We start from the raw sequence: 14,504 nt of genomic DNA on the forward strand, positions 1-14,504 counted from the left end.
TTCATGCTTGTAGAAAACAGTACTGTTGTATATGGTAAATGCTGATTTGTATTTATGACATGTGAAATACTGGAAAGAAAGGGAGATAATTGTTAGTCTATTTTTACGGCGTCGAGGCGTGCGGCAACCATTGATAATGTTATTCACTTTCCTAAAGAAAAAAAAAACCCAACCCAACTATAAACGTATGTTTTCCATAATATTTGTAAAATTTGATATCTCTCGAAATAATTATTCATCAATGGTTTTGGGCTGCCAATGTGTCTTCCAATGCGCTCCTTGCTGGGTGCCGCTAGTTTGAAGTTTCATTTGTAACATGGTGGTTCCAGACCACCCGCCTCTCGGAGCCGGTGACGGATCCGCCGAGGGCTCCGCTGACGTTTCCATACTGGTGGCCTGTCTTCCGTCCGCCAGCATCAACAACACTCCTGTGTTTGATATTAATAATTTTTTTTTCATCGTGAAAAATAAACCAGACCATCCTGTGCTTCCAGTGATGGTGGTTTGACATCTCACTTACCAGTGCTCTTGTGGTACAATGTGACAAGACTTAAAGCTGTGGTTCTGCTGCCGTTTTTTTTTTTGTTTTTTTTGGGGGTGGTGGTTGTTTTTTGTTTGTTTGTATGCTCTTGATAATTTTTTTTATTTATTTACATACATCTATAGACATATACACACAATCATTAAATGCATTACATAATTTCATTTCTGCGTGGGCTTGTGTTGTGGCGTCTGTAGTGGGGTATCTTGGGGCGGGTGCACGTCTGCTTTAGCATGCGTGATACTATTTGTGAAAAAAAAAGTAAAATCAACGAACAGAAGCACCAGCACATAAATGCAGATATGTTCAAAGACACAGACACAGACATGCATGCACACACATACACACATACAAACCCATCAAACATTCCAAGAGTCTTGGATGCTGTGCAACAAAATTTACTACTCAAAAATAAAATAAAGGTATTGTTCAAACAGAATCATAAACAGTAATGAGGTCAGTTGAAAATTTATAGACAAATCTCAATGAAAGTCCTTTTGCAGTGCTCACAAAATCAATCCATTAGTTATATCTTGGGCTTAACTTAGAATACTTGCATAAATAGGTTAATGCTTACAGTAATACCAGATACTGCATAGTTTTATTTAATTTCAGTAATTTCAATGAGCAGTTCAATTCCTGACAGACTTGAGTACACTGAAAATCTAATGAAATGCTGTAAAAATTATCATAATGCTGTGTGGAGAGAGGGAGAGACAGACAGAAGAAAAAAGGAATGAAAAAAATGCATACATAGGTTAAAAAATGCATACATAGGTTTGGTTTCAAAGCATGCAATAAGTCTATGGTTTCTGAATGACAAAGAAAGCATCTGTAAGATCTTGAATACATAGCAATATTACAAACATGACCATTTAAAAAACCTGATGGTTCTTTACTGACATTTCAAGTCTAGTTAAAGGGTCCAAGTGGTTTGGTTTTCTGACAATGTATTTTGAACATTTTTTATCAACAAAAGAAAAGACCACAGATAAACAAAAGAACAATGTATCTCACAAACAACACCATATCCATAAATGAGCAGTAAACAACAAATTCAGACTTTTCTCAAAATAAAAACAGACGGTGATTGGAATCCGAAGTTCACTGAACTATTTCAACATAATTGTTCATAAATTCATCAAAGCAAACACATTTATCAAATGCTAGTATTTTTCGTTTGGTTTCAAAGAACTACTTCCTGTCTTCTTTAAATGCAACCATGGCATAAATGTACATTTAGGATTTCTGCAGAGCATGGCTAGCATTTATACACATTCATATACATATTTCTAAACAGCCATATTTTTTTTTGAACAACCACCTCACCCCCAACCCTCTAAAACACACACACACACACACAAAAACCCCACTGGCACTAAGACAAGAGGAAACAAGCTTGCAATAATTCACAAAACCAGCATGGATAACCAAGAAAACGGTGACCACGAAAAGAAAAATTCTGCTAGACCTGTCATCTGTTTGTAACAAACATGCAGCAATCTCTGGGGTTTGGTGATCATACATTATAATGTATGCACAACACCAAAGGAAATGTACCAAATGACCTGGCATCACCTGTGAGGATGTCGACACCAGGTGACCCCCAAAATCTGTTCAGCAGGAGAATGCAGTGCCATAAAGATTAATTTTTTTTATTGATAAATCAGACGGATAGTTCAACCAATGGAAATGACTGAAAAAGTAAATCCATATAAGCAGAAGCCCATATGTATCATCTACATATATATATATCTCTAAGCGCGTTGGGTTACACTGCTGGTCAGGCATCTATGGATTTGTCCGAATGCAGTGACACCTTTCAGCTACTGAAACTTTCAGTAAATCACATTTCAAAACGGACATATTTCTCGTGTCGTAACAAAACAAAAACCCCACTGGCATTCACTCAAGGACAAAACAAGCTTGCAATAATTCACAAAACCAGCATGGATAACCTGGGAAAAAACGTGAACATGGAAACAGAAATTCTGTTTGACCTATCATCTGTTTGTATACAAATATGCAGCAATTTTGGGTCAACTAGAAGCAAGAATACATCACACTGGTGGGCTTTGGTGTTCATGTATTCATATCTATATATCTCATATGTGTGTGTTGTGTGAGCGTGCGTCGTTCTACTGTAGGACATGACAAAGAATCCACTCGACAGAATATGTGTCCTGCTGTGTTTCATGAGTCAGTTTTCACAAGGCGTTTTGTCTTGTCACACAAACACAATGCTCAGAAAACATGTTCACAAAAACTGAAACTAAGCTTACACTGAGAGACGAGGTGAAATCAAATCAATAATCATACCATTTCCAACCCCCCAAAACAAAGTATGGGTGTATAAATGGCAAGCAAGCAAAAATCCTACTCACAGACAGGAGGGCACATTGGAATTGCAGAAAAAAACGACGACACAAACACCACATCCCTGCACCTACCAAATTTCTTTTCTGAGACATGAATACATCTTTCTAAATTTCAACCCTTCTTGCGAGGCCACAAGTAATCTTGTGGCTCTACTGGTATCAGTCAGATTGACTCACTCGGATCTGTCCGTTTCCCAGTCCTTAGTTCTGTCAGCACTGAGGGCCTGGAACTGTCTAAATATACTTAGTTTTCTAGCAAAATTTTAGTGTGACATTTAACATGTAGGAAATGCTATTCTGACAAAAAACAATGACTTAATGACATCCACCCTTACCATAAAATGAGCAAGGAACAGCGGAGAGAACCTCAAAATCTAGTTAAAACGAAAACCAAAAAAAGTCTAGTATAAGCAAAATTATATGTTCATTATTTTTTACTGGTCATCTGAGTGTTGAGCCACGGAGCAACAGTCCATCAATCCATCTTCAGAAGTTGCACCTGATCTGTCTTCCATTCAGAGCCTGGACAGGGCGGAAGTTGTTGACCATTGGTTTCTTGCCCAAGAAATTCAAGGCACGGAATGCTTCCAACTGTCGAAAGCAGAAAATGGTTTGGTTTTTAAACACGTTTTCATCATAATGAAGTGTGCACACAGCATGATACATGAAGCAACAAGTCAAAACTCTTTGAATGTTTTGGTCACCAATAAAAGCTCAACATTCTGGGTACACAACTACCCCAAAACACCCACCATCAAAGTATCAAAACTGAAGATAAATTTAATCATTTGGACACTGCTGGTAAACCTGTGATTGGATTTATGATGAAAAATACTATGAAAACTTAAAACAGACATTAAGTCCATTAGTGGCAGGTCAGCATCTTTGGAAATAAAGTTCTGCTGCAGACCAACCCTTGTGCAATGTGTCAGCGAGAGAGAGAGAGAGAGAGAGAGAGAGAGAGAGAGAGAGAGAGAGAGAGAGCGAGCGAGAGTGAGAGCGAGAGAGAGTGTGTGCCGTTTTGTGTGTGTGTGTGTGTTCATGTGCTAGCGTGTGCATGTGTATGTGTACGAGTGTGTGTATGTGCATGCATGTGTGTGTGTTAATGCAAGTATACACGTAATATATAGATATGGTCTTGGTCCATATCATGAACCATACAGAGCAGGAAGAACTGACACGGAGAGCTACCTGGTTGTGGGAAATGGGCACAGGCTGTCTGAAGAGAGTCCAGGTGACCACCTCACTGCAGGGGGGCGTGGTCAGGCTGCCCGAATAGCGGCTGTACTTACTTTTGTCATTTGGCATCAGCGATTCCAGCTCAACTGGCATCACTTGCACCTGTGTGTCTGCAGACAGCAAAGTATGATGATACTGAATTATCTATATAGCGCTGAATCTTGTGCAGCAACAAATAAAAAAGTGCTTACACACCAGTCAGTCACAAACATGCACATCTTTGATTCAAAAGGACGAATAATAAATTTTACAGACACATTTAAGTACAAAGCTAAAGAAACTGAAGACTGGAAAGAGGGAGGGGAGGGAGGAGGGGGTGTCTTATTTTGGAATCAGCTGCAGAACAGGTAACAGCAATTGACACAAGTGCTTAAACTGTGATTGGAGAGATTTCATACATTTTATGCTTTAAAAAAAACCCCATCAAATGCTATCTAACATGAAAGATTTTTTTACTCCCATGGAAAAAAAATCCACTGCTCAATCTTTAGCTGAAACTTGTATCATTCATGAGCTTCTTTAGGAATGTTTTAAAATCAAACTGCTCAGTAAGGTAACATATTGCACAATATGGTTGCAACTCATATCACTTAAGGTTCTTTTAGGAGTATTAAGACAAAATGTAAGTGTCAAGACAGCACCACTAAATGTTTCTGCTAACCTGGTTTCTGGACTTCACCAAGTGCTCTGATCAGTTTAGTATAATTTGAGTTGTCACTGGGGTCCACCTGGAAAACACACCATGCGCACGTGCACACACACACACACGCACACACACCATACGTGCACACTCACACATGTACGCTCGCGCGCGCAGACACACACACACACACACACATGTATGTGCACAAACACACACGTACGCACACACACACGCACATAGAATAAAACAATGTAAAACAGCCAAATTCTCCAAAAGGACACTGAAAATACATCTGATTACTTGTGATTTACTTAATTTCGTTCTGAGTCAATTCATGATACTGACAAGGAACCTGAGACAGTTCAGGACTGAACTATTCCATTGCAGGAGTATGCTGCCGAGACTTCATGTTGATTATTCCCCAGTGCAGTTTTAATAGTTTTTTTCAAGGCACCTCTTCCATTCTGCCTACAATCTTGTTGACCGATAGTCTTCTTGGCCTTCTGCTGTTTGCAGGTGTGTGGGGGTCCAGGTGTGTTTGTATGTGCACATGCTTGTTCATGGATGATGTACATGAATATATATTTATACATTCAGAATGTTTTGACGCCATTATCTCCCTGCCAGGGAGGTGTAAGCGAAAATCTGCATAATCATTATCAAGGCTTACGGTGCAAACTGATTCCAGCAGTGACAGAAAACATGTACATCACAAACTGGAGGACTGACAGTACCATAAAGAACACTCCAAGAACAGCAAGTCCATCTTTATAGAGAGCTGCGCTGCCCATGTCTTCGTAGTTAATGTTGTAGGTCACAATATGCATCTGAAAATGAAGAAAAAAAAAAGACATTGTACAGGCAATAAATTAGAGTCTTGTTGAACGTGGTATGCCACACTAAGAGCAGGCTCATTGTAATTTGTAACAGAGTATGAACAATACAATAATGGAAAAAAAGGGGGGCCCATAAAATAGTACATCTCCCACATCAAATCAATTCATCTCCCACACACGAAGCAGTCCACTGTAAACAAAAAACAATAACATGATCGCCCTCTCCCATCCCCCATCAAAAAACAGCACACAAGGGCATCAAGCATGAACCACAGACCCCCCACCCCCACCTGAATCTAACCCACATGCCGCATCTACTAACAATATTCATCTATACTGCACATACTAGCTTTACTTCTCCACAAATTTTATTTCCTTTAATGTACTTCATTCTTATTTTTTGTTTATTCATACTTAGGACAGAGCTGCTGGCTGTACTTACATGTGCATCTGAGCTCACTGTTTTACCTCCCTAAGCAATGTGGATAACTGCAAGTTCCATTCTGTGTTGAACTGCTTTACCTCCATAGGAAAAGGCTGACCATCAATGGTGTGTTCAGAGCCAACAGAATTGTTGGCGCCCCAGTGGAAGTGAAACTGCACCACCTTGTACCTACTGCCGAGACCCCCGCCACCCACCAGCAGGTTTCCGTCAGAGTAGGTCACTTGGGCTTTGAAAAGAAAAGAGACCCCCCCAAACAAGTTCAAGTTTTGATTATCCTTTCACTCCTATTGGAGTATGGAGGATTACTACAAAATAATTTTATGCCCAGAACAAACATTTCCAAATACACAACAACTGCACATATAAATTGAGAAAATACAAATGTCTTTTAACACCCAAAGGGTATCATACGCAAATTTATTCAGCTTACAGCTGCAGTGACTTTTTTGCCTCCTCTGAGCATATCACAAAAATTCAAATCAGATTTTGGAGAAATATTTTTTAGGAACATACCTATTTAATCATAACTGGGTCATTCCATGATAAAAAAAGAACTATCCCCAATCACAGGCATGTTAGAAACCATACATAGCCGAAACTCATGGTATGCCTCCCCCCACCAAAAAGCACACACACACACAAAACAACCAAACAACTCCCAACCACCTACCAACGAAACTTTCCTTCCTTGCCAATGCTGTCATCAGTCAACCAAAGTCTGGTGACAAATAGGGCTTTACCAACAAAACAAAAACCAAGTGATGCAGAGCCTTCATGGCTCAAGCACACACTGAAAGATTCCCACAGAAACTGACACAGTAGCAAGATGACACGAAGACTTGTAAATGGTGTAATCAACCTGTACGTTCAGCAAACTTAATCTGGTTAACTTAGAACCCCTGTTATAATACTGGCATGCAATGAACACAACCAGTTGTGTGGTAAGTGTGGTTCATCCCAAACTTTTTTACGTTTCTTTTCACTGAGGACAATGATGAAATGTTATGCGGTTTAAAACTGTAACTTCATAATACATCAATTATCAACTACCTGGAAACCAACCCCCCCCCCCCCCCCCCCAAAAAAAAAAAAATCTTGCTGATCTGGATGTGAACAGAATAAAAAAATTCACAATCCAGAAATACGGTTAAATTCAAAACTTGTACCTCTATAACTGTACTGTGTTGAAAATAGTAACATTTTTTTTCATATTTCTAAACCAATTTTGGTGTTAACAGAGTTACTAATTTCAGAGAAACTGAATTTGAGTTTATGATGGGTACACAGACATGACAAAGACACACACAAACATTTACAAACAACACACACATGGACAACCAAAACAGTGTTATTACATGCTCTTTTCTTGTTGCACACAACAGACAAAAAAACAAAAACAAACCCAAACAATTCTTTTCAATACCCTCACCTCCTCTTCTTTCCTTATAGAACAAAACCAATAACACAATAGCAACAAACTGAACACACACACACACACACACAGACAGAGAGAGAGAGAGAGAGAGAGAGAGAGAGAGAGAGAGAGAGAGAGAGAGAGAGAGAGAGAGAGAGAGAGAGAGAGAGAGAGAAAGGTGTTGTTCTACCTGAGTGTCCATTGTTCTGGAGCACCCACTGGATGTCCTCGACAGTGTCGAAGTTCATGAAGGTGAAGGCCGTGAGAGAGTTGTCTGGAATCTGGCTGGCTGTGACGATGTCCACAGGGGACTGGGAAGTTCCATTACACTCGGGAAACAGGTCCGCCCACCGATCCACACCTTGCGCAAACAATTATTGATCATTATTGATACATACATAACATATATAACAGCCTTGCCCACTGATCCACACCTTGTGCAGACATAACTATTGATACATACATGAAGCATAAAACAGCTCTGCCCACCAATCCATACCTTCTGCAAACATAATTATTGATCATAATTATTGATACATACATAATGCATATAAGCTCCACCCACTGGTCCACACCTTGTGCAAACATACCGGTAATCATTAATCATAATTACTGATACATACATAACACATAAAACAGCTCCACCCACCGATCCACACCTTGTGCAAATATAATTATTGATCATGATTAGCAGATTGCCGATACATACATAGCACAACAGCTCCACCCACCGAACCACACTTTGTGCAAACAATAATTGATCATGACTGATACATAACACATAACCGCTTTGCCCACTGGTCCACACCTCGTGCAAACAATTATCTATCATAATTATTGATATATATACAATGCAGTCTGTGACCAAAATCATGCAAACATTACCATCGATAATTTATACATAACACCTATCTTCTGTCAGAGACCAAACTTGTGCAAACATTATTGATTTTCATTATTGATAAAGACCAAACGCCTGTCTTCAGTCAGGGAACAATTTTGTGCAAATATTACACTACTGATTATCATTATTGATGAAGACATAATGTCTAACTTCAGTCAGAGACCAAACTTGTGCAAACTTGATTATCATTGATACTTAACGTAACACCCAACTTTGGTTACCTTCCATTAAACATGGGGAAGAGCTCAGCCCACCAATCCACACAATGTGTATACATTATTACTATTACTGATTATTATTGATACATATATAGTTCCTATCTTCTATCAGAGACCAAACTTGTGCAAACATCATTGATTAATTATTACTGATACTGACGCAACGCCTTATCTTTGGTCGGAGACCAAACTTGTGTAAACACTATAACTGATCATTATCACCGATGCATATATGATACCCATCTTCAGTCAGAAACCAAGCTCTAAAAGCTTAACAAAAACAGTCAATTGCACAACAGGCTCCCTGCTTGCGCAGGGCCAATTGCTGAGAGCTGTCTTTCGTCGCCTATCATTCGACTTCCTGTGTGATTTAGTCAGGCTTCAGTCATGCGTATGCCCACACAAGTATGATAACTTGGTCGCTGGCAGAATGGAAGAAAGAGGAAAAAAAGAAAAAGAGAAAAAAAAGTGTCTTTGTTCAGATATAGACGACTGGTCTTAAACTAGCACACAAAAAACTACCATGTTCGTGTTGGGAATTACATTTCTTTGTTCATGGTCACAAGCATACTTGTGTTCCTTTTATAGACTTCCTCTCAAGGCCTGACTAAGCGCGTTGGGTTACGCTGCTGGTCAGTTATCTGCCTGGCAGATGTGGTGTAGCGTATATGGATTTGTCTGAACGCAGTGATGCCTCCTTGAGCTGCTGAAACTGAAACTGAAACTTAAAGACTTAACATAACAAAATGATGCCATTGTTGGGAAAACAGGAAGTCAACAGGTTACTTCTAAAATGTGAGGTGGGTTCTTCTCTTGGGCTTTGGAGATTTTCTTTTGTGCACTGAGGTGGCAGAAAGAGGGGCGGGTGGACTGCGTCCCCTCTTGTACTTGAAGTGTGTCAGGAATGCTCACAGTTCCCATCCTAAAACTGATTTCTTTAAGCACCTGGAGTGTAGTTGTAAACAACCAATACACTCACAAACGTAAAGACACACACATGGTGCACACACACACTTGCAAACACACACCACACAAACTTTCTGTGTCTGTCCGTCTGTCTGTCACACACAAACACAAGCACAGACATTCTTTCTGTTTCTGTCTCTCTCACCAAACAAAGAACTCACCATATTTTCCTGTATACCCCCAGTGGATTTTCCCTTCTCCTGTGAAGAAAAAACACGAAACATGAAAAAAAATGAATGATGCAATCTTCTCTTTTTACGTCTTCTTTCTCTCTCCAACTTTTGCAATAAAGATGAGTTTTTGTGGGATTAAAATATTATTGAAGAATTAAAAAGTGTGTGAATTGTGGTGAGCGGGGTGTGGATGAGGAGAGAGAGAGCGAGAGCGAGAGAGAGAGAAAGAATGACTAATGAGAGTGTGATCTGAAGCTGCATAAACACTAACATGTGCACACATGCATATATTCTCTCTCTGTCTCTCTCTTTCTGTCTCTGTCTCTAATTCTTACACACACTGCACAATTAATATAATTCTTTTCGCTTCCTATGGGGTAAGGAGGAAGAAGATCAATATATATATATTTATATACATATACATATATATATATGATGGAGTCTCCCATTGGTCCGACGGATGAGTAGGCAGGCAGGCTTATCTGTCGGTGTGTGTCATATGGGAGAAGAGGTGTTGCAAGGGAAAACAAAACGTCTCCAGAAGTTGAGCCCTGCTTCCTTCGCTCATGCTTCTCCTCAATGGCCAGCATTCTCTTGCTTTCAAACGTCTTTATGCCACTAGAGCACAGCATCCTCCAGCGAGAGCGGTCAAGGGCATCAGTTTCCCAGGAAGCAATGTCTATGTCACAGGCTTTGAGGTTTGTCTTCAAGGTGTCCTTGTTCACATATTTGCTAAATAACAATGACAATAAAGGATACATAGCCTATAAATTGAAGTATAACTTATCAAACAATGCTTTGACAATTGGATTAACACAGACAGAACTCTAAAATGCTTATTTTGTGTGGCAGATGTTAGCTGTTAAACTAGGTTGAGTGGCAAAAATATGATTGGAAAATACATAACACAGAAATGAAATACATAACGCAGGACTTTCCATTATAACATGATTGAACACTCACAGCTCAGTTCAGTTCAGATCAGTTCTGGGGACGTTTATAAGCCTTTTGGCTTTTTTTGGTCCCAGTGTAACATAATATAATGATTTCAGTTGCCAGTACACTTGCTCAGGAGTGATACAAAAATCTGATATACACCCTTTGTTGCTCACTCATTTTTAGATATATATCTCCCCATTATGTGTTGAAAAGTATCATTTGTATCCACTTTATGCAAGAGTCAGGTAAAAAACAAAACAAAACAAAAAAACAAAAACAAAAAACACACACACAAAAAAACTTGGAAAAATGGGAACATCAAATGAAAGTTAAGCACATAATAAACATTGAAAATGATGACATCACAAAAACTGATGAAATATTCAATCATTTCATCCTTTTTGAGAAACAATTTGCCTATCAAAATAATATATCAACAGCACTACATTTTGCACGTTCGTGCAACGAGTAGTTCATCTAATCCGGGATGGTAAGCCTTTAATTTAAATGACGTTATTGATGCAGCTACTCACACACACACACACAGAGGAGGAGCGGGGTGGGTGGTGGGGGGAGGGGGGAGAGAGAGAGAGAGAGGAGCGGGAAGACTTTCCAGGGCCATTCGCCTCAAAAGACTGATTGGGCCATCACAGAAGCATACAGACTGACGTAACGATGACTGACCAATCACAATTCGCCCCTAAAGTCAAGTCCATCTCAAGTTTGAATTAAGTTTGCAGGTCGATGCTGGCAATATTTCTTCTTGCGTGTGTGCGTGTATGCGCGTGTGTGTGGATGCGTGTGTGCATGTGTGTGCATGTGTGTGTGTGTGTGTGTGTGTGTGTGTGTGCGCGCGCGTCGTGCATGTGCGTGCATTCAGTTTGTGTGTGTGCATGTGCGTGCGTGCGTGCGTGCGTGCGCGCACGCGTCAGTGTGTGTGCGTGTGTGAATGATCGTGTAAATTCAGCAAACGGCGGCGCTTTTGTTGTTAGCAAAATGTCGATCGACTCTGATCGAGTTATTTGCAATCAACATACTGTTTTTACACTACACTGACTTGGAGAGGTGCTAATTTTCCTTTTGTGTTGATTAGAAAAAACAAAATAAAACAAAATTCTTCATTACCAATATCTAAACCTTGCAGTCACTGCATTCATGTACAGAGACTGCATGGCGGTAAGACCTTTTGAAGGTGTGAAATTTTCGAATGAAAGTTCAATATGAGGATGCAAGTAGATGAGCTGATAGGCAATCATTAAATTTTAGTCCCAACTGCTACAACTACTGCTGCTGCTGCTTCTTCCACTATAAGCCTACAACAAATAACGAGAAAACTGTCAGGCAGAGATGGAATGATTGTTCAAGCCCGTTTGGTTTAAAAAAACGTTCAGTCTATTCATTTGCAAACTTCCTTCACAGTCTACTTCGCAACTTTTTCATGCAGGCTTAAAACAACAAAAAAACAATCGCAAACTAATAAAAGTAATAAAAGATCAGAGAGAGAGAGAGAGAGAGAGAGAGAGAGAGAGAGAGAGTCAATATATATTTTCATCATCTGACGGCAAATCATGAATGCGTGAAGCCTTGTCACATTGTGTCGGTTCTGACAAACGCCAGATTTTTCTCTCATCCTATACATGTGAATGTTTACGTATGTATTTGTGTGTATCCTAATGTCAATATCCTAATGTACTTCAACATCGTCATCATCACAATCATCATCATCATCATCTTTTTTTTCTCTCATATTGCACTATTATATCATCATATCTATATACATTTTTGTCATTGCATTATGATTATGTACCTGTAAATGTTTGTAAATGTTAACTGTGCATTTGAGTGTATTTGAATGTCATGCATTTCTATAACCTTTTGTAATCTTGTGGATATTTTAATTTCAATTCTCTTTGCCCTGAGGGCTGGATGTAAGAAAACCAAGTGCATGCTAATTCCACTTCCTTCATTAAAAAGCGTTCGTTCGTTCGTTCTCTCTCTCTCTCTCTCTCTCGCACACACACGCACACACACACAGACACGCGCGCGCGCTTGGCTTCGCATGCTTACAAATTAATCAATTAAAGATGATACACAGAATCAAACGCAAAATCATGTTATGTTTTCAGTACTTGTTATGTCTTTTTAACGTCCAGCACATGAGGGGATAATTCACATTACAAGAAAAAAGAAGAAATGGAACTAAAATTACAGATAACATGTGAAAATATAAAAGACACCAAAATAGCACAGTGCACACCCTTCTTTTGCGACGCATGCTACCACTCCCTTATTGGGCAATATCCGCATTTCTTTCCTCCCACTCTGTGTGACTGACAGAGTGAACGTCCGTGTATTGTCGTGAACACAACTCATTCTGTCTTGTGGGGAAGACTTGCGGATATTGCCGCTTCATGTATATATTAAATGAGACACGTTAAAAAACAAAACAAAAAGAAACACAAAAAAACCCCACCAAAAAAACAAAAAACAACAAAACCAAAAAAACCAAAAAAACAACAACAAAAAACAAACGACAGAGACAAGAGATAGAGAGTTCCGAATTAACGATTGCATGACACCACAGCCCCATAATCGCCTTTTAATTGAGCCAGACAGGGTAAGCCAGGAATGGATGCCACCTACTATGACAGCCCCCGATGAGACTTGCCGACAACGAACACCTTGACAGGAACTCACAAGCATGGGAGTGGGATGGGACATAATTGAAAAACTGATGTTACCGTGTAAGCAATGCATGAAAGGTTACACATGGGGCTTTTTTCCCCCGCATGAGGACGGGGATGATGCTTCCATGGAGGTCCATTTCGTTTGGAACTCCGTGAAAAAAAAGAGCCAAATTTTACGCTTCCTTTTATAATAATGCCTTTAGTTTTTCCTTCCAAGGACCATCAGGGATTGGAACAGTAGTGGAGGCCAAGACCATCGACACTTTGGCGTCAAGGGCCTCCAAATTTCAACTTCAATAGGACATAACTTTTTTTTTTTTGCCGGGGCCCAGGCTCCCTTGGCTGAACTGGGGATGCTTAATGGTTGTGGTTCTGTTAAAAAAAAGAAGATCAGATTCCCCCTCTACAAGTGACAGAATAACCAAATTGATGATTGTGGTCGCTAACGAGGAAGAAGAATATATATCCCGGCGTCAACCAGGCCCTATATATATATATATATATATATATATATATATATATATATATATGGAGAGAGAGAGAGAGAGAGAGAGAGAGAGAGAGAGAGAGAGAGAGAGAGAGAGAGAAACAGACATCTGCAGTAACAGTCTGGAAATTTGAGCAACTCAATCGACTGCGATGTGGTCCCAATCTTCCCACTTGACTCGATGCACAATGAAGTTGAGGCAATCTCCACATTTCTTTCCCTCCACTCGCTCTGAGACGGACGGAGTGAACGTCCGCGCCTTGTTGTGAACACTCCTCATTCCGCCTTGAGGGGAAAAATGTGGATATTGCCTAAGTCGACTCTTGCCACAAACTGAAAAATCCCCACAATGATATTTGGGCAATATCCACATTTCTTCCCATCGATCCACTCCTCTGACTGGCGGAGAGAACGTCCACGCCTTGTGAACACTGCTCATTCAGTATTGAGGGGAAGAATTGTGGATATTGCGGATATTTGCCTTTGGTGGCGGGGTTCGAACGATAACGTCCTCACCACTGAGATAAAAAATTTACACTAAATATATCGAGATGGTCCTCACAGTCATCAGTCCACAATGCTGACTATTTCGCAAACGGTACAAACAAAACAGTTAATATTGGAGGAAACAAGT

At 39.8% G+C, this 14,504-nt stretch overlaps 1 protein-coding gene across 5 annotated transcripts in view; it reads right to left on the reverse strand.

Moving 5' to 3' along the window:
- Positions 1-916: 916 nt before the first annotated feature.
- Positions 917-14,504, reverse strand: part of LOC143293441 (carbonic anhydrase 2-like) — a 38,471-nt gene continuing 24,883 nt past the window's right edge. For all 5 annotated transcript variants that reach the window (XM_076604295.1, XM_076604298.1, XM_076604297.1 and 2 more), the window contains 7 exons: positions 9,746-9,784; positions 7,687-7,857; positions 6,160-6,308; positions 5,536-5,628; positions 4,820-4,886; positions 4,111-4,268; positions 917-3,510 (listed from right to left, as the gene is read on the reverse strand). In XM_076604295.1, coding sequence (XP_076460410.1) covers positions 3,406-3,510; positions 4,111-4,268; positions 4,820-4,886; positions 5,536-5,628; positions 6,160-6,308; positions 7,687-7,857; positions 9,746-9,784 — 782 coding nt within the window. In that variant the 3' untranslated portion in view covers positions 917-3,405. The remainder of the gene's footprint in view (positions 3,511-4,110; positions 4,269-4,819; positions 4,887-5,535; positions 5,629-6,159; positions 6,309-7,686; positions 7,858-9,745; positions 9,785-14,504) is intronic.

The sequence above is a fragment of the Babylonia areolata genome, chromosome 19 (assembly GCF_041734735.1).
Source record: "Babylonia areolata isolate BAREFJ2019XMU chromosome 19, ASM4173473v1, whole genome shotgun sequence".
Classification (NCBI taxonomy): domain Eukaryota; kingdom Metazoa; phylum Mollusca; class Gastropoda; order Neogastropoda; family Buccinidae; genus Babylonia; species Babylonia areolata.